The sequence below is a fragment of the Chiloscyllium punctatum genome, chromosome 42, assembly GCF_047496795.1.
Source record: "Chiloscyllium punctatum isolate Juve2018m chromosome 42, sChiPun1.3, whole genome shotgun sequence".
NCBI classification, from domain to species: Eukaryota; Metazoa; Chordata; class Chondrichthyes; order Orectolobiformes; family Hemiscylliidae; genus Chiloscyllium; species Chiloscyllium punctatum.
Window position 1 is genome coordinate 10,565,368 of NC_092780.1, and position 20,756 is coordinate 10,586,123.

General features: G+C 42.0%; 1 protein-coding gene across 2 annotated transcripts in view; it reads right to left on the bottom strand.

Moving 5' to 3' along the window:
- Window positions 1-8,161, bottom strand: part of LOC140465717 (SH3 and cysteine-rich domain-containing protein 2-like) — a 134,335-nt gene extending 126,174 nt beyond the window's left edge. The window contains exon 1 of one of the 2 annotated variants that reach the window (XM_072561373.1): window positions 8,014-8,161. In XM_072561373.1, coding sequence (XP_072417474.1) covers window positions 8,014-8,103 — 90 coding nt within the window. In that variant the 5' untranslated portion in view covers window positions 8,104-8,161. The remainder of the gene's footprint in view (window positions 1-8,013) is intronic. The other variant, XM_072561374.1, reaches the window with a different exon arrangement.
- Window positions 8,162-20,756: the final 12,595 nt, after the last annotated feature.

The window sequence follows — 20,756 nt, forward strand, 5'->3', positions numbered from 1 at the left end:
AGGGATGTTAAAGGCCACAATCAGATCAGCTACAAAGTGGCCAAATGCTGCTCCTATTTCTTATGTTATTGTGTTAATCTGGTAAAACCTCTCCTTAAATTGAACAGCAGTTATTTTTAAACTGTGGAAGAAAATCACTCAATTATAATTCTGTGTTTTTAACAGCTGGTTTTACTCACACATGTAAATCCCCTCACTTTGACTTTACTTAGTGATTTTACACTGATGTCGTTTGCACATAGTTTTCACATTTTATTATCATGGTGTCATTGCATTAAAAAATCCATGTAGTTTGAACTGTATTTCCTATTACACAGCCATAGAAATGTCAGCACAGGCAAGGTATCTTCCTGCCAATGATCCTCTGTGCAGCTATCAACTTTAATCCTATTTTCTAGCTTTTGATATTTTTCCTTTTGAAGTTTTTTTTTCTAATTTCTCATTAATTGAAATGGAATGAGCCAAATTCTGAAAGCAATACTGGACTGCCAGTAATCAGGCCCATTTCCACCCCCAAAAATAAGACTATTCAACTCAGCAAGGCTGTTTCTGTGAATCATTTATTCAATTCTTCTGGGATTCTCTCCCTGAGGGAAGGTCTGGCCTATTTTGTGATCTCCAAAATGGATAGAGTAAGGAAGCAGCTCCCAATTGTACCCAGCCAAAAATAAGAACCCTTGCTGTTTTACCCAACCATTTCCCCAATCCATAGAAATTAAGAATGAGAGGATGTCTCAAACTCCAGATAGAGTCATAGAGATGTACAGCACGGAAACAGACCCTTCGGTCCAACCTGTCCAAGCTGACCAGATATCCCAACCCAATCTAGTCCCACCTGCCAGCACCCAGCCCATATCCCTCCAAATCCTTCCTATTCATATATCCATCCAAATGCCCCTTAAATGTTGCAATTGTATCAGAGTAACAAAGATTGATGATGGCAGAGCAGTAGATGTGATCTATATGGACTTCAGTAAGGCGTTCGACAAGGTTCCCCGTGGAGACTGCTTAGCAAGGTTAGATCTCATGGAATACAGGGAGAACTAGCCATTTGGATACAGAACTGGCTCAAAAGATAGAAGGCAGAGGGGGGTGGTGGAGGGTTGTTTTTCAGACTGGATGTCTGTGACCAGTGGAGTGCCACAAGGATCGGTGCTGGGCCCTCTACTTTTTGTCATTTACATAAATGATTTGGATGCGAGCATAAGAGGTATAAATTAGTAAGTTTGTAGATGACAGCAAAATTGGAGGTATTACCTCAGATTACAACATTATTTGAACCAGATGGGCCAATGGGCTGAGAAGTGGCAGATGGAGTTTAATTCAGATAAATGCGAGGTGCTGCATTTTGGGAAAGCGACTTATACACTTAATGGTAAGGTCCTAGGGAGTGTTGCTGAACAAAGAGACCTTGGAGTACAGGTTCATAGCTCCTTGAAAGTGGAGTCGCAGGTAGATAGGATAGTGAAGGAGGCGTTGGGTATGCTTTCCTTTATTGGTCAGAGTATAGAGTACAGGAGTTGGGAGGTCATGTTGTGGCTGTACAGGACAATGGTTAGGCCACTGTTGGAATATTGTGTGCAATTCTGGTCTTGTTCCTATCAGAAAGATGTTGTGAAACTTGAAAGGGTTCAGAAAAGATTTACAAGGATGTTGCTAGGGTTGGAGGATTTGAGGTACAGGGAGAGACTGAACAGGCTGGGCTGTTTTCCCTGGAGCGGAGGATAAGGGGTGACTCTATAGAGGTTTACAAAATTATGAGGGGCATGGATAGGATAAATAGACAAAAGTCTTTTCCCTGGGGTCGGGGAGTCCAGAACTAGAGGGCATAGGTTTAGGGTGAGAGCGGAAAGATATAAAAGGAGACCTAAGGGGCAATGTTTTCACGCAGAGGGTGGAAAGTGTATGGAATGAGCTGCCAGAGGATGTGGTACTTTCATTTATTATTCAATTCAGAGTCCAACTTGTTCTTAAGCAAAGATTATTGAACAGTAAAGGAATTAAGGGTTATAGTGAGCAGGCGAGTAAGTGGAGCCAGGTCCATGAAAAGATCAGCCATAATCTTACTGAATGGTGGAAAGGTTTGAGGGGCCAAATGGCCCACTCCTGCTCCTGTTTCTTATGTTTCCCCAAAAAGGTAGTAGAAATCTGGAACGGAAAAAAAAAAGTCATAAATCAGAATTCTTGCAAATGTTTTTATAATGACTAAAGTGTCAGCAGTTTGGACCTATACTCCTTGGAATTTAGGTGAGCGAGTGAGGGGTGACCTTATTGACGTGTACCAGGTTCACATGGGAGATGTTAGCTCAGTTGCCTGGATGGCTGGCTTGCAGCACATATTCCAACAGGATAGGTTCAAATCTTAGAGGTCGAGGTCACCCTGAAGGCCCACCTTCTCAACCTTCCTTGAAATGCTGTGGCCCTCGGGTTAAACTTAACACTGGTCTTGCTTCTCTCAAACAAGGCTATGGTGATCTTCATACGGATCTCAGGGGGACTTGACAGGGTAAATGCTCAGTGCATGTTTCCCCTTATGGAGGAAATCTCAAATTGCGTGTCAAAATTTACAAGAAGGGCCCTCCCATTTGAGATGAAGGAATTTCTTCTCAGGGGGAATGTTAGTCTATGGAATTCTCTTTCGTAGACATCAAGGCTGCCTACTATTGAACATTTGTGGGCAGCACGGTGGTTAGCACTGCTACCTCACAGCACCAGAGACCAGGGTTCAATTCACGCCTCAGGCAACTAACTGTGTGGAGTTTGCACATTCTCCCCGTGTCTGCGTGGGTTTCCTCCAGGTGTTCCGGTTTCCTCCCACAATCCAAAAAATTGTGCAGGTTAGGTGAATTGGCCACGCTAAATTGCCCAGAGTGTTAAGTGAAGGGGTAAATGTTGGGGAATGGGTCTGGGTGGGTGCGCTTCGGCGGGTCGGTGTGGATTTGTTGGGCCGTAGGGCCTGTTTCCACTCTAAGTAATCTAATCTAAATCAACACAGACCAGGTTCAATGGACTTTTGATTGACAAGAGTCAAGGGGGACAGGTTAGATGATAATGTTCAGGCTACAGTCAGATTGGCCATGTTCCTATTGAATGGAAAAGCAGACCAACACATTGAATAGCCTACACCTGCTTCTGTTTCTTATGAATTATATGTCTGTCATCCTTCAAATGACAAATCTTACAAACCTAGCAGCTCAAGAACCCTTATATCTCCATCAAGCCATAGGTCATTTTGATCAGGAATAGCTTATTTCCCATGTGATCACAAGAGAGTGAATAGCATCATGAAATTGTCACAAAAGAGTGCATTGTTGTGGAATTTTGGTACAGTTGTTGTTTCTGTAAGGACTCGATCCCTTTCTCTCAGCTCCTTCGCCTCCGCCGCATTTGTTCCAATGAGGCCACTTTCCAAAGTGGTGCTCTTAATATGTGCTCCTTCTCCAACCATGGCTTCCCACCTACAGTTGTTGACAAGGCTCTCGACAGCGTGTGGTCCATCTCCCGTCCCACGACCCTCACCCCCTCCCTCCCCTCCCAGAACAAGGATAGGGTCCCTCTTGTTCTCACCCTTCACCCCACCAGCCTTCACATGCAAAGAATAATTCCCCGCCATGTTCGCCAACTCCAACATGACACATCTTCCCTTCCCTCCCTCTGCCTGCCTTCTGCAGAGATCGTTCCCTCCAGGACAACCTAGTCCACTCCTCCATCACACCTAACACCTCTCCCATCACACACGGCACCTTCCCATGCAATCGCAGAAGGTGCAACACCTGCCCCTTTATCTCTTCCATTCTCACCATCCAAGGCCCCAGACACTCATTTCAGATTAAGCAGCATTTCACTTGTACCTCTTTCAATTTGGTCTATTGCATTCGTTGCTCCCAATGTGGTCTCCTCTATATTGGAGAGACAAAACACCGACTGGGTGATCGCTTTGCTGAGCACTTTCGGTCTGTACGCAATCAGGTCCCGGACTTGCCACTTCAACACCCAATCCTGCTCCCATGCCCACATGTCTGTCCTTGGCCTGCTGCAATGTTCCAGTGAAGCTCAACGCAAACTGGAGGAACAGCATCTCATCTTCCAACTAGGCACGTTACAGCCTGCCGGTCTCAACACTGAATTCAACAACTTCAGATGATTATCCCATCTCGACCCCTCTGTTTTCATTCTGCTCCGTAATTTTACTTCATTTATTCTATTTACCTTTCATTTTTTTTTCACTGTTCTGTACCTCTTCTTTCTTGATTGTCTCTCCTTCTCTCCCATCATCTTTTTCCTCTCCTCTTCCCCCTTTGCTACCCTTCGCCCCTGTTTTCCATTTTGCCTCTGCTTCACCCATTCTCTCCCCTCCCCCATATTTTGTCACATAGCACTTGCTCCAGCCTTGGTCATTCACAGTTCCTAATCTCCCTATCATCTCTCTATGCACTGTCATTATCACCTCTTTATTGCTACCTTTGCTTCTGGAGCCATGACTCATCTTCTCTCAGCCCAGTATAAATACCTCCCTATTTCTCCCAATTTTTAGCTTTGACAAAGGGTCAATTAGACACGAAACGTCAGCTCTTTTCTCTCCTTGCAGATGCTTCCAGACCTGCTGAGATTTTCCAGCATTTGCTCTTTTGGTTGTTGTTCCATCTATTGAACACTGATTAATCCATTTCCACAAGTGCAATAGGTCTCTATATTAGAAAACACATTATACGGCCCAGAGGATTAACATTAGAATTTGTTCAGCACTACATCTTAAATAGGGCAAAAGCACTTTAAAATAGGAACTTAAAGTAGAAACAAAAATAGAAGTGAGCGCATCAAGGAAAATTAAGGGAAACTGGTGGGGAGAAGCTTAGATTAGATTCCCTACAGCATGGAAACAGGCCCTTCGGTCCAACCAGTCCACACTGACCCACCCAGACCCATTTCCCTAACCCTATGGGCAATTCACCTGACCTGCACATCTTTGGATTGTGGGAGGAAACCCATGCAGACACGGGGAGAATGTGCAAACTCCACACAGCAGTGCTAACCATGGTGCCACCATGCCACCTTGGGTTTAAGAGGTAAAAGGAGCAGCAGCAACAATTCTGACAATGTCACCATTCATAGAGCTTCCCAAAAGGCATTGTTAGATATGGATCAGAAACAGGATTACTACCTAACTTTTTCTCTCGCTTGCCCAGAAATACAGACGAGTAATAACGTCCAAACCATAAACCAGTAGGGGATGGGCAAGCACACCTCACACTTGGAATAATAGATCAAAACATAACCTTATTTTTTCAATACAATGCTTGGACAATAAATGGCAAATGTAGCTCCCTTGAGTAGATACAGCTATGATTTAACTCAGTACAAAACCACTTGAAACCAGGTCACGTCCAAATGAAGTTAAGGTTCTGAAATTGGTCTGAATGATTTGGGATGAAGACAGAAAAATAAAATTAAGAGTTCCCATCCCCTCCCATTCATTACAACTGGAAGTTGAGTAAGACAATATCAGATTGGAGTATGTCCAAGCTCAGGTGTAGTGTTCATCACTCTGACAATGTGCTGAGACTCACCATTCAGACTCCCATGAAAAAGTACCATGGGAGAGCTGCTAGTCTGATAAAGGTGATCAGACAAGAGTTAGAACCTTTATGGGAAGGGCAGAAATTTGAAACCATATATATTAGTATCGATATATATCTAAATACACACTTGCACACCTGAACATGTGACTTATGAAAGACTGCTGTATTTATCACTCCTGGTCACAGATGTACAGCATGGAAACAGACCCTTCGGTCCAACCCATGCATGCCGACCAGATATCACAACGCAATCTAGTCCCACCTGCCAGCACCTGGCCCATATCCCTCCAAACCCTTCCTATTCATATATCCATCCAAATGCCTTTTAAATGTTGCAACTGTACCAGCCACCACCACATCCTCTGGCAGCTCATTCCATACACGTACCACCCTCCGTGTGAAAAAGTTGCCCCTTAGGTCTCTTTTATATCTTTCCCCTCTCACCCTAAACCTATGCGCTCTAGTTCTGGCCTCCCTGACCCCAGGGAAAAGACTTTACCTATTTACCCTATCCATGCCCCTCATAATTTTGAACAAGACTTCCTAAGTTTATGGTGATTTTACTTCTACACTAGCCTCAATGTTCCATAGCGACATTGAAATGTTTGCACTAAGAGACCTGCCCTTTCATCAGAAATCATGTTAACCTCTGCATTGGATGATCGGTGATTTCATTACCAAACTTCACACCTCCAATATCATGTCCAGTTAAACATGCTTCCCCCTTTATTCCCCCAAACTGTTGCAATCAAAAGAAATGTATTCAAAGATAATGATGAGAAAATGGCTGTGGTTCTTCTGTGTTAGAGCCATAGATGTGTTCAGCACGGAAAGAGACCCTTCAGTCCAACTTGTGCATGCCGACCATATATCCTCACCTAATCTAGTTCCATTTGCCAGCACTTAACCCATATCCTTCTAAACCCTTCCTATTGGTGTTCTGTGCTGCTGTAAACAGCAGACCTGATCTTGGAGGGTTGGTGACCCGAATACAGAAGGTATTTAAATTCATCTTGGATCCAAATCTCGAACAAAAAAAAGTGCAATATCACCTTTAACTTAACATACATCTGCAAGTATTTTAATACATAACACTCAGTCATGATGCCCTCAAAAATTCAGTAGGTGCAAATATTTAATAGGCAGCTGACAATGAAAATAAACACTGGCACTGATTTAACTATTTCAAGACTAGGGTTGTAACAGACATCATGGGGCATACAGCCACATAAGTCACAGGTTAACCAGTGGAAACCTGTGTAGATTTTATAAATGGGCAATTTAATTGTTTGTTGTCCATGTTATTCAAAGTGATGTCACATGACCGGCTCATCTCCTATACAGTATTAATATAACTATCAACTACAATAATTTCTCGTCTTCCTAGCCTGCCATCCCATATTCAGTAATTCCACTGTTAGACCGATGACCATCCTCAGAAGGGCCTTTGCATCGGTGCTTGCCAGTTAATAGGAAGTCTGAGTACATGACCTTCTTGAAACATCCCGAAACCATGAACGTACAAGGGGAGCATTTTTAATTCTGCCCGGCAAAAGTGCGACTCGTTGTCAACTCCATGGAAGTGGGTACCTCCAATAGATGTGCAAGAACTGAGAGAAAAATTCAGCGCACTCGTGACTGGATGCAGTGACTGAACACATCGAATTGATTGAAGATGTCAAGTGCAGTAACATTCGTGCAAGGGCGACAGTACTGACCGGACTGGGGCAAGAATCAGAGGGAACACGATCCAGTGTACACGTTGCTTACAAGATTACAGGGCAATGATCATGACAACCTGCCCGCCCTGCTTCTCAATCACTTCGATAGACATCGACAGAAAGAAGCTACCAAGATCCAGCAATCATAGTCATCCACCGCTTGCAGAACACACACACACAGTTTCACGCACACCTCATGTATCAATTTCTGCAGCTGATTTCGGAACTAGACATTGCAAGAGCTTCCTCCCATTTCTTTATAATAAAAACGCAAATGTCAAGAAGGGAGAAAATAAAGAGAGTGAGAGAGAGAGAGAGAGACACCTTATTTGGAAAGTCCCTCATCTCCCAGCTCAGACCCCCAACGTTGCAAAAAAGTCTGTAGACTCTTTACAGCAGGATAACATGCCACTCAAAACAACACAGCTCCCATCCATTGGCTCGGCAATTTGCTTCTGTAACCGGATTCGAAAGTCATTGCTTTTAAAAGCAAAACATGCAACTTCAAAAAAATAAATAAAGCTCTTAATTATAGGTAGGACTCGGATTGCCTCACTGCTGACAATCCCTGTAATGGGCATCAGAATCACATTGCACAGAACGAGGCCATTTAGTCCGTGGTACTCATTCTTCGACAGAGCTGTCGAATTGAAAATAAACCTGAAAGTGTATAGATGCCAGGGTGAAGCTACTGCAGCTGCTAACTGTCTCACCTTGGTTTCTTGGTGGCTGCAGACAGAGCCGGGTGACCTCTGCAGTTCTGTTTTCTGAGGCTCGCTTTCAGTCTCGCTGTTTTCTGTCATGGTCCGGCACGCTGAGCTTTAAATCCCCCTCAGTTACTCTCAGCGGCTGCTCCGAACAACTCACACTCCACTCTCCAACTTTGCTACAATTCCCAATGTAACAAGCCGGGCGCCCCGCCCCTCTCCGCCGCTGATTGGTCCCCTCCGCCACTACGGCGCGTGGCTGCCGGACTGACGCCTGTAATTGGTTGAGACGTGGAAAGGGGCGGGCTGTGGGCGGGTCCAATGAAGCTAGTCACCCAGCTCATGGTTCTGTCCAGTTCCTGTTCTGCCCAGTCCCAGTTGGAGGCATTTTCTTCATCAACCTGTTCAGGAAGGTTATTACACGCCTCTGGAACAAGTGGGGCTCGAACCCAGGTTCCCCTGGCTCAGAAGTAGGGACACTATCTCTGCAACTCTAGTATCTCATTGTGCAAAGTCAAAGGTCACACAAATAGTCCAGTGGATTTAGTTGAGAACACTAGCTTTCGGAGCTCTCCTCCATCAGGTGCTAGCTTGTGTTTTCAAATACATCTATTGGACTATTGCCTGGTGTTGTGTGATTTTTGAGCTTGTCCAACCCAGTCTGACACCAACACCTCCGCACAGTGGCACAGTGGTTAGCACTCCCGCCTCAGGCAACTGTCTGTGTGGAGTTTGCACATTCTCCCTGTGTCTGCGTGGGTTTCCTCCGGGTGCTCCGGTTTCCTCCCACAGTCCAAAAATGGGCAGGTTAGGTGAATTGGCCATGCTAAATTGCCCGTAGTGTTAGGTGAAGGGGTATGGGTTTGGGTGGGTTGCTCTTCGGAGGGTCAGTATGGACTTGTTGGGCCAAAGGGCCTCTTTCCACACTGTAGGGAATCTAATCAAAACCTCCACATCATATCTCACTATAGGCCTTACCTCATGGATCTATACAGGGATGGTATCACATACCTTAGAGTGGTTGTATTATATGCTGTGGGCCTGATTAGAGATGCAGAGATTGTGCAATGTGGAAAGAAGCCCTTTGGCCCATCACGTGTGTGTTGATCATCAAGCATCCATCCCCTCTGATCTAATTTTCTAACACTTGGCCCGTAGCCTTGAATACTTTGGCATTTAAAGTGCACATTTAAATTGTTTTTAAACATCTTGAGGGCTCCCTCCGCTACCTGAGTTCCAGACACCTGCAATCAACTCGACTAAAGGAAATTCCTCTAGTCCCCTCTAAACCTCCTGCTCCTTGCCTTAAATCTGTGGCTCTGGCTGGTTATTGTGCTTTTACTAATGGGAGATGTTTCTCCCTACCTACCCTGGACCTGACCCTCAGAACTTTGTACAATGCAATCAGGACCCCATCAGCCTTCTGTGCACTAAGAAATACAATTCCCCTCTATCCAGACTCTCTTCATAACTGCATCATTCTAGCCCATCATTCTGCAATGTCAGCTGCAGCAGCAATTGGACTGCATTCAAACTTTGTTTGAACTGGCACCTTATGAACCGACACTTTTTGGCCAAAACTATATACTTCAAAAGCCATAAAACTACTGTTTTATTGGCTATGGTCCAAGTAGTTAATTGAGGGTGCAGGTGAGCAGACTCTGCAGGTAAGCTTTATTTAAGGCAAAGTTGCATTCTTATTTAAGTAATTTATGCTATAAATAAAGTATAACAGTGGTCTGTACACCCAAGAATTACATTTCAATTAATTAGTGTCTGTTTTTATTTTGATTATGTGGACCTCTTGATCAACCAGAATATTTTATCAACTGGGATACTCCTGCTCCCATAGGTGCTGGTTAATAAAAAGCTTGCTGTTCTAAGAGTCATACAGCATGGAATCAGATCCTTTGGTCCAACCAGTCCACAACCAACATGCAGGGTGTTCTGCTATAACACAACACTCGTTCCTTTGTGACTTTGTGCTACAGAAAATTGCGCTAGGGAAAACTGCCAGAGAAAGTCGCTATAGCCATTCGGCAGAAAGTTCGCATTATTGAAATAGTGTCCACAAGTTGTCAATCATGCTATTGCCAATTTGCTATGATGAAGCAGTGTCATTACAGAACAACCAGTAATCCAAACTAAATTAGTCCCACCTGACTGTTCCTAGACCATATCCCTTCAAACCTTTCCTATTCATGTACTTGTCTAAGTGTCTTTGGAACATAATAACTGTGCCTACAGTATCATTCAACCCTAATTGCCCTTGAGAAAGTGGTGGTGAGGGTAGCATAACCTCAGTGACCCCATAGCTAGCATGTAGTGGGTTCTACAAAAACAGAAAATGTTGGAGAAGCCCTGCAAGGTGTGAGAGCATCTATGGATAGAGAAACAGAGTTAACATTTGGAGTTCAGTGTGACATCAGTAGAGGGGATGCTGCCAGACCTGTTGAGTTTCTCCAGCACTTTCTATTTTTAGTTCAGACCTCCAGCATCGGCAGTATTTTCTTTCATGTTGACAGTGGAATTGTCTGTGGGTTCCTGCTTTCAATCACCACACACTGATCTCCAATGGAAGTGAGCTTTGTGTTGACAGCAGGCCAACTAGAGAGGGTGCAAAGGAAAGTCACCGAATTTACCTATTACTTACTTATCTATACTTATCTAACTCTGTGATCTGCCTGTATTGCTTGCAAGACAAAACTTTTCACTGTGCCTTAGTACACGTGACAATAAATTCAATTCAATTCAATTCAATGTTTCCTGGGTTGGAGCGTTTTGGCAACAAGGATAGACTGGCGTTGTTTCGTTCGAGTAAAGGAGGCTGAAGAGGGACCTGGTTGAAGTGCAACAAAATTATGAGGCACATATTTAGGGCAATGGGAGAAAAACCTTTTCTCCTTAGTAGAGGGCTCAATAACCAGGAAACATAGATTCTCACAGCAAATGTGTGTTTTGTGCAACTCACAGCCAGTAAGGATGGCAGAGGCAGAAACCATCACGGCATTTAACAAGAATTTGGATAATCACTTGAAGCAACATAGCACTTATGCCTATGGGCCAAGTGCTGGAAAGTGAGCCGAGAGTCAGAAACAGACCCTTCAATCCAACCAGCCCACCCCCAACATACAGGGCATTCTGCTATAACGCGACAGTTGCGTTCCTTTGATGACCAACACAGACATGATGGGCTGAAGGAGTCATTCCATGCTGTAAAATGCTGTGATTCTCTATCACTGTGAGTGGCCCACTAGCAGGATTGAGAGGCCCTTACTTTGACTGAAATAGACAACAGTAATGGAGCAGTATGTTAGCATCTTCAAGAGAGCGACAGAGATTACAATGCCTTCAAAATCAACATAATTGAACCATTAAATCTGTGGATTTAGCTTAAAAATTGTGCCCCGTTGTTAGTTGATCTCAATTCCAGATTCAAACTTTAATTTTTGATTATTCTATATCTCTATAATTGCAACCCACTTTCTTTTAAACCATTGATAATGCTTTTTGTGTTATTTACGACAATGGTCTTCCTAGGTAACATACTAAAATAATTATTATATCTAATTATCATGATTACTGTATCACCTCAAATTATGATTGTAGTCTGCAGGCTTTACAGATGCACCTGGGTGCTATTTGATCAACTATCCATTTGTGACCATCTATCTTTCTAAACTATCTTTCTCCAATCTTAACCAGCAAGCACTGGATATTGTGAAAGGCAGTTCTATAGTTGCTACATTACTATTTCGGGGCAATCCTTTGTGAGTTTGTTTGGATCATTGGCATACGACTTTCTAAATCACAAGTCCTGCTCTTCATGTCCATCCAGAGGGGGAACAGGTTTGAGAGAGAACATAGATAAGAAAAACATCACTTGACTCCAGAATCAACTAAGCACCTAACACTGAACTTGGATGAGAAACAGAAGGAGAAGCTGCAATCCCAGGAACAACACCTCAGCAAGATCCAGTGAATTCTGTGGGAGACAGAGAGAAGAGAAAGACAAATTCTGATCAACAAACAAGAAAAGGCCTTAAACACAAGATAGAAGTTCCAGCCTGTGAAAAGGAAGGATAGATTGATGTTTTGGATATATTCGATTCTGCAGCTGAATCTAGACTCAAAAGGTCTATTTGTATTTTTCCTTTTTCTAATGTTACTTGGCATACTGAACAAGTTTCAGCATTTTCTCCCCTTAATTTCAGATTTGCCTCTATCTGTGCCAACTATTTTACCGACACTTAGAATTTATTCTGTAGCCAGACTGGTTTTTGATAAAGATGTCAGAAGTCAGGGTAAAATACAGTGACGAGACTCAGCATGTATTTATATTTTTGTCACTGTTGATATATCTTCTGACATAAATGTATACATAAGTTCTATGCAGTGACCTCCAAAAATACTTAAAAGGGGATGCAAATGTAGAAGGAATGTATATTCCCACACATGAGCCATATTGTAAGATACACAGTTCTCTCCCCATCATTAGGTGCGGTGTGGTTGTCGAGCCCATATAATATTTTAAAATAACTGGTTATTAAGGTTGAGAAAATAATATAACATTTCATAAGAGACTGAAATATGTAGGGAGAGACCACAAGACAGTAACCAAGGTATAGATTAGATTACTTACAGTGTGGAAACAGGCCCTTCGGCCCAACAAGTCCACACCGCCCCGCCGAAGCGCAACCCACCCAGACCCCTACATCTACCCCTTACCTCACACTACGGACAATTTAGCGTGGCCAATTCACCTGACCTGCACATCTTTGGACGGTGGGAGGAAACCGGAGCAAACCCACGCAGACACGGGGAGAATGTGCAAACTCCACACAGTCAGTCGTCTGAGGCGGGAATTGAATCCGGGTCTCTGGCGCTGTGAGGCAGCAGTGCTAACCACTGTGCCACCGTGCCGCCCCAACAGGCAACTCATATCCTTGCATTCATTATCATCCAGACTCTGAGATGAGATTATTGAATTGTGGAGCTGTGGGATGCAAGATTTCACCTGCTAATCTCTGTGTTCTGGTTCTAGAGTTGAAGAGAGGTAGAAGGAAGAGCTTCCCACAGAACTGAGTGAACGTCAAAGGTGAAAGTAATCTTGAGTCAAGTTCAATGTAGGTCTGCATTAGCAAGGGCCAGGATTACGCCAGTTCATTTTAAAATTGTGTATGGTCTTAGCATAAAAAGAGTCAACTGAGCATGAGGAAAGAGTGTTGTTTGTACATTCACTGCTACAGCTCGGTTAGTTGTTCCCTTGCTTTTGAGCCAAAAGGTTGCGATTTAAAGGTCCAGCACAAGACTTGAGCATACCATCTAAATATTGAATGCAGGGTCAAGAGAGTACTCCATTGTTGGAGATGCTGTCTAATAAGGTCTTTGCAACTCCCAGCCTGCAAATGATTTGGAGATGCCGGTGTCGGACTGGGGAGGACAAAATTAAGAATCACACAACACCAGGTTATAATCCAACAGGTCTATATGGAAGCACTAGCTTTCAGAGAGCTGCTCCTTCATCAGATGAAGGACAATCATCTGATGAAGGAGCAGCACTTCAAAAGCTAGTGCTTCCAAATAAACCTGTTGGACTATAAACTGGTGTTGTGTGATTTTTTTAACTTTGTCCATCCTGCAAAAGTGGTGAAAGCAGAGTCTTTGAATAGCAAGGGGGTGAAAGATTATCAGGGAAAGATGGGAATGCAGATTTAGGGTTACAATCAGAATACCGAAGATCTTTTTGAATGGCAGAGCAGGCTCAAGGGCTGAATGGTCTACTTCTACCAAGAATGGCCCTAATCCATACGTCTGCACGTTGTCCTTGAGATGACATGTTAAATTCAGGCCCTCTATGCTCTCCCAAGTGGACCATAAAGAGTCTGCTGTATTATTTGAACAAGATTAGATCCTTATCTACACATCCCTCAACCAACATCACTGCAATAGTTTCAATGCTTACCTTAATGCTGGTAGTGGAATTTGGCTGTGCAAAAATAAGCTGCATTGCTAAAGTGACGATGAAGAGCTTTGCAATCTCCTGAGGTTGTGAAAGGTGCGCTATAAATGCAAGTTCTCTCTTGCTATGTCATTCCCATGTACTATCCACCATCTTAAACTTCCTTTACTTTGTCAGGAATGGTGCACAGTTGCAGCAGTGAGTACCATTGCCAAGATGCACTGCAGCAAATCACCAAGGCTCCTCCAACAGCACCTTCCAATCCCATAAACTTTATCACAGAGAAGGATAAAGGCATAGCAACACTACCATCTCCAGCTCCCTTCTAAGTACCTCATTGAAACTTACAGGCTTCTGAGGAGGCTTGAGAGGGCAGATGTTGAGAAGATGTATCTACCAGTGGAGGAATCTGGAACTAGGGGACACAGTTACAGAATAGGGGTACACTCATTTAAAACTGAGATGCAAAGGAATTTCTTTTCTTTAGGGTTCAGTGAATGTCTGGAATTCTCAATTCACTGAAATATTTGAAGAAGTGGTAGATAAATTTTTGAAATATTGAAAAGTTGAGGGTTCTGAGAAGCTTACACGAAAGAGGAGTAAAGGGCCGCAGCACATCAATTTTGATCTGATAGAATGGCGGGACAGATTTTAGGGACTGAATGACCTATTCCTGCTCCTATTTCTTATATTCTTACATTCTAAGCCACACAGTTGGTATTATATTGCCATTCTTTCACTGTTACAGGGGAGAAATCCTGGAACTCCCTCCTTAACAGCAATTATGGGTGTACTTAAGCTAGATACTTCAAGTGAGCAGCTCACCAACACATTCTCGAGGCAAATAGGGATGGGAAGCCAGAAAATTTAGCCTTTCTGCCAGTCCTATGGACCACTACTCCAAAACTGTATCTGCAGTGGTACTTGAACTAGCCCACCTCAAATAGCAGGTGTTTTGGCATTAGTGCCTACTGCTTGCAATTGACCTGTTGTACGGGATGGACAGTAAAACTCTGGTGTTGGAGCAATGGAACGATGTAAAGCACAGCCACACCTCTGCTAAAAGTAGTTTGTGACCTCAGTTCTTGCCTTCTCTGAACAACATGACTGTCATGTCCCATTTGTTGCAGTTTGTGTGCAGATCTCTTTCATGTTGCAAAACATGAACTGAACTGTCGATTTTCAGTTGAGAGCATTCATCCTTGCTGCTTTCCAAGTGATAACACAGAAGCATTGCCAATAAAGATGATTACAGTGCTTTTATTGACGCACAAATGTCATCCCTTTTACTTCCAATGAACCATGCATATTCATGAGCAGGAATCCATCTGCACAAACCGGGCAGTTTAACATTTTGTATAGTTCCCTCCCCTAGGTTGTGTTCAGAATAAAACAGAAATTTGTTACTGCACAGTGAGGACAAGCAATTAAAGTTTGAAGAGCATATTGAATGGCCCAAAATAGTTATCACATTTCATATGGTAGCAACTGGTGCCTTTGCAATCGACTCCTATGGCAATGTCAAATGTTAGTGTGATGTGCCTGATATCACCATTTGCCTGTGATAAGTGGAAGACTGGAGTATGCTGTGCAGTGGATTGACAGGTTGTATATTTTGCTGAATTCTTTTATTTGTACAAGGAGTTTGTAAGAGCTGCTAACCTCAGTGATGTTGATGTTGAGAACAAGGTTTTGAGAACAGAATGATTTTCGATTATGGTGTAATTGGAGCAGTTTTATTGAGTGCCAATCCACAGCTGATCACATAAAAAATAGCACTGTCAGTGTTACCGCTGAGAAACAGCATCCATATGTTCAACATAAACAATGTCAATGAGCATATAGGATGCTTTGGGCACTTCGTAGGTCACTTTTTGCATCTTAAAAATAAGTTTTTGCCATGTTCCTGTTAAGAGGTATTGAAGGATTTTAAACTGTCCCAAGACAGAGTTCTCTTTGGTAGCAATGTATATCAAACTTTTCAATATATGTTTCTGCAATCTTCTGTTCTCTATGTTGAAATTTAACTTTGTAGCATTTTATAATGTGTTAGTTTAAAAACAAAGATTTTAAGCAAAAGGTAAAGACATTTCTCACAACCATCCAAAATATTTTGAACGATGTAGTTATTTGCCCCATACTCAAGCTTGAATCACTCTCACCTTGGTGGTGAAATCATTAGATCATAGCTGTGATGACTGTGACAACAACAATTTTTATCTATACAAACCGTGAATCTAACATGACATCCCAGGATAATTTCACAGGAGCATTATAGAGCAAAGTTTGACACCAACTCACATGAGATGGTCGGATAGATGACCAATGATCTAGTCAAGGTAGTTGCTTTTAGAGATCATTTTAGGGCAGGAAACAGCAACCACCAACAGAGGAAGTCATTAAAGTCAAGGATAGAAACATATAAACACAGAAACATAGGTCATACAGCCCTTCAATAGGTCATACAGCCCTTCAATAAGATCATCCTACTTAGTGCCCCGTTCCTGCTTTCTCCCCATACCCTTTGATCCCTTTAGCCCTAAGAACTACATCAAAATCTTTCTTGGCATCAAGATGTTCAAAACGTTGCAGTGGAAGAGCACAGACATCTCAGAGGACTATATAGTGGCAGAGTAGATTACTGAGTTAAGGATGAGAAGATAATGATGGGATTTGGAAATAAAGATGAGAATTTTAAAATCAAAATCCTATATTGGGAGAACAATGGTGCTGGGTGATCAGGACCTGCTACAAACATAGACTGTTCTGGGTTGAGGAGAGGAGCCAGGTCTTAGGATGCTTCTTTCCAGTTAATCCCAGGACAGGTTTTGGTCTGATACAGATATTAAATCAGAAAACTTCTTTAACGTGTTTAGAAATGTGTATATCCTTATGACATGTACAAGTACATAAAGTGAGTAAGTGAACTCTGCAAATCATTAGACCTGAGCATGGTAAATCATGATGACAAGGATTTTTCTTTAAATTATTCAATAATTTGGATGCGGGTATTGCTGGTTGGGCCATCCTTAATTGCCCTGGAGATGATGAACTGCCTTCTTGAACTACTGCAGTCCATGGAGTGTATGATATTGAACCAGTAACAGTGAATGAACGACAATATATATCCAAGTCAAGACAATGAGTGGCTTGGAAGGGAGCTTTCAAGTGGTAGTGTTCCCATGCATCGGATGTCTTTGTCTTCTTGGAAGGTAGAGTCACAGGTTTGGAAAGTGCTGTAGAGAAAACTTTTGTCGACTTCTGCAGTGCATCCCACAGATGACACACACTACTGTTACCATGCATCAGTAGGGTATTCAAGATGTGGAGGAGCTGGTGTTGGACTGGGGTGGACAAAGTTAAAAATCACACAACACCAGGTTATTATCCAACAGGTTTATTTGGAAAGCACTAGCTTTCAGAGCGCTGCTCCAAGACAACCTGATGAAGGAGCAGCGATAGGAAAGCTAGTGTTTCCAAATAAACCTGTTGGACTATAACCTGGTGTTGTGAGATTTTTCACTCAGTTGGATATGAATACTAAAGGTGGTGCAAGAGGCGACAGTTAAGCAGGCTACTTTGTCCTGGATGGTGTCGAGTATCTTGAATACTGGTGGAGCTGCAGTCATCCGGAAAGTGGTAATTTCTTTATTGCGGACTCTTATATTCATCAGGTGTCTCTCTAGAATGACTGAAAAAGGGGGACCCATTATTTTGACAATCACAGTGTGAATTCTTACCACTTGTCAGAATACAAAACAGTCTTTTTTTATGATATTTGGACTATGATTATATTCTTATCAGAATAACCAAAATTAATTGGATACAATTAGCAAAATAGAAGTGGGGTGTGGAGACTTAAATTTTCATGCCACAAGCTTCATCTCCAGGAGATGAAACATATCTGGGGCAAATCTTGCTGGAACTGGCAATGTGATCATTCACTTTATAAAATCAAATTTGCCTTTCGAGTGAACATGCATCTCACTCAATGAGCATCATTGTTTGAACTTTGTTCCAAAGTTCAAATTATCCCACATCCTAACTTACTGGAAGGGCAATGTAATAATAGTATAATAATAGCAATAGAGTATCTGGGAACTTAGGGAAAGAACAGCCTATCTGTTACCTATTATTTAAGGATCAAGAAAGAAATAGAAAAATGAAGTGGAAGGAAACAGAATGATCTTGTCAAAGTACATAGGGAATTAAAAATAAAATCAAGGACAGAAGATTAAGTTTGAAGCAGCAACCTTAAAAAATAAAAGATGAAATTTTAAAAATCTCTAAGAAGAATTTATTACATGCAGGGATGTGTGTTTAATTGTTCTGTTTCCAGATTAGAGGGTTTGATTTGTATCACATTAACAGTTGTTAAAAAGTTTTTTGTTGCTTTATTTACCATTGGAACATTCTATAGCAGATGTAATGAACAACTTATGTGTAAATCTAGCAAACAGGGATGCTAAGGGAGAAATGCTACTTGTATGAGGCAAATGACAGCACAAAATGATTCAACCAGCAAGTTTTGGAGGTTGGAGAGTTTCAGAATTCATTGATACCTGTAAATCTTTTGAAGTCTCTCAACGATTTGCTCATTAATAATACCTCATGTCTTTTACATACAATTATTTTGGGATCAAGAACTGACCCATGCACTTTATGCTGAAATGCATGTCATATTCTTGAACAATCACATTCAAAAATGTTATTAAAATACTTTTAAAAAGGCAGTTTTATTAAGAACTTTTATTAAAAGCTGTGATATTGACAGTATGTACAGTATATTATTGTTATTCCATTTGAAATAATTTACCAAGGAATTATGCTGATGAGACCTCATACGTATATGTAAATTGAATTAATTAGAAGGTAGATTCTGCCATACATAATTTGAGCAAAACTCTTTTTACATAATTTGTCTGCTGTAATCATCACCTGCTAGCAATCAATTAATTAATTTTGCTGTTGAGCTTAATTTGCAAGTATAAACGTTCGAACAGCAACTCACAAGCTACAATCTCTGCTGCCTAAAATGATAAAGGCTCAAGAACACCAAATTCCTGTCTAAGTCACAAACTAACCTAACCCAGAGAGATATATCACTGTTCCTTCACCATCACTGCATCAACATCCCGGTATTCCCTAAGCATGTCCCTCCACAGAGCTGGATCAATTGAAGGAGATTGTTCATCGGGACCTTCTCAATAGCAATTGGGAAGGAGCAATAAATGCTGCCCACTTCCTATAAATGAATTAAAAATAATGGAAAAAATACTTAAGGGTTGACTAAAATACATTTATAAAATAGAATATATAGCCTTAAAAGACCATATCAGACTGGGTCAGTTGACTGGAGTGTTATCTACAAGAGGTTAGGATTATGTTTGGTGCAATAGTTCCAGAGAAATAGGCAGTAACTGTTAGGGTAGGAGCTGTGCAGGGCTAATTAAGTCAAACTATCCTAAAGTGTTCAACTTTAGCCCCCATGTTGAAGTCTTTTTCTACCCTTATCAATTGATAGTTTAAAAATCTTACATTTACATTTTGGTAGCTTTTCCCCTCATGACAGAGACTGTCCATGTAAACATGTCCCAGTGTAAATATAACTCTCTTCATTGGTTTGTGACACTGTGCCCTTCTCAAATTGTCATCATTGACAATTGCCCTTATAAATATGGATTCACAAAAGTGTAATGGAACTATAGATCCATATAGTGCAGAAAAGGCTTTTCAGCCCATTGAATTTGCATTGATATGACTATCACTAAGGGTTCACTGATCCCAGTTTCCTGCACTTGTGCCACTTCCTTTGATGTTATGATATTTGAAGTGCTCATCCAAACACTTTTTAAAGGTTGTAAGATTTATGACCTCCACTTCCTTGAGAACAGCAACAGAAGGTATGACATCACAGAGAAAACTAAATTAGGTTTCTTAGTCCTGTCTTGTGGATCTAGTTGATTTGAGTGGATCACTGTGATAAATTATTGCAATGAGACCAGACCACACTGCCTGCATTTGGCCTCATGTATGTCACACCCTAATGTCTCATGAAAAAAACAAATCCTCAGTGTTTAAACCTTGGGACGCATCTGCTTGGCACAAACAATCTGCAACTTAGTGCAAGTCAGGGATCAGAATCCTGGAATTCCTTAATATTTCACAGGCATCAATGCTGCTTGGACTGAAGGGGCTCAAAATTGGTAAATATATACAGCTTTCCCTGGGCTACCCACATTCCATGAACAAATTATCTGCTTCTCCAATCTTATTTATCTACTCTTTCTCTGTTAGATTCCTCCATAGCCCATGGTGTGATTCTCTGGAAGGAAACAGTAAGCGCCACAAACTCTGGGCTTCCCACTATTCCTGTAGGAATAGACATGACCTCCTTATGGAAACAGGCCGGGAGCCAGTAAAGTGGAATTCTCAGGCACAAAACTGAGGGACGTTGTGAAATTCTCTTCCCTGGAGGGCAGCGAGGCTGGATCTTTGAAAATATTCAAAGCTGAGTTAGTCACATTTTTGATTGACAAGGACATCAAACAATTAGATTAGATTTCCTACAGTGTGGGGACAGGCCCTTCGGCCTAACAAGTCCATACCGAGCCTCCAAAGAGTAACCATCCAGATCCATTTCCCTCTGACTAATGCACCTAACATTATGGGCAACTCTAGCATGGCCAATTCGCCTGACCTACACATCATTGGACCGTGGGAGGAAACTGGAGCACTCAGAGGAAACCCATGAAGTCATGGAGAGAATGTGTAAATTCCACACAGG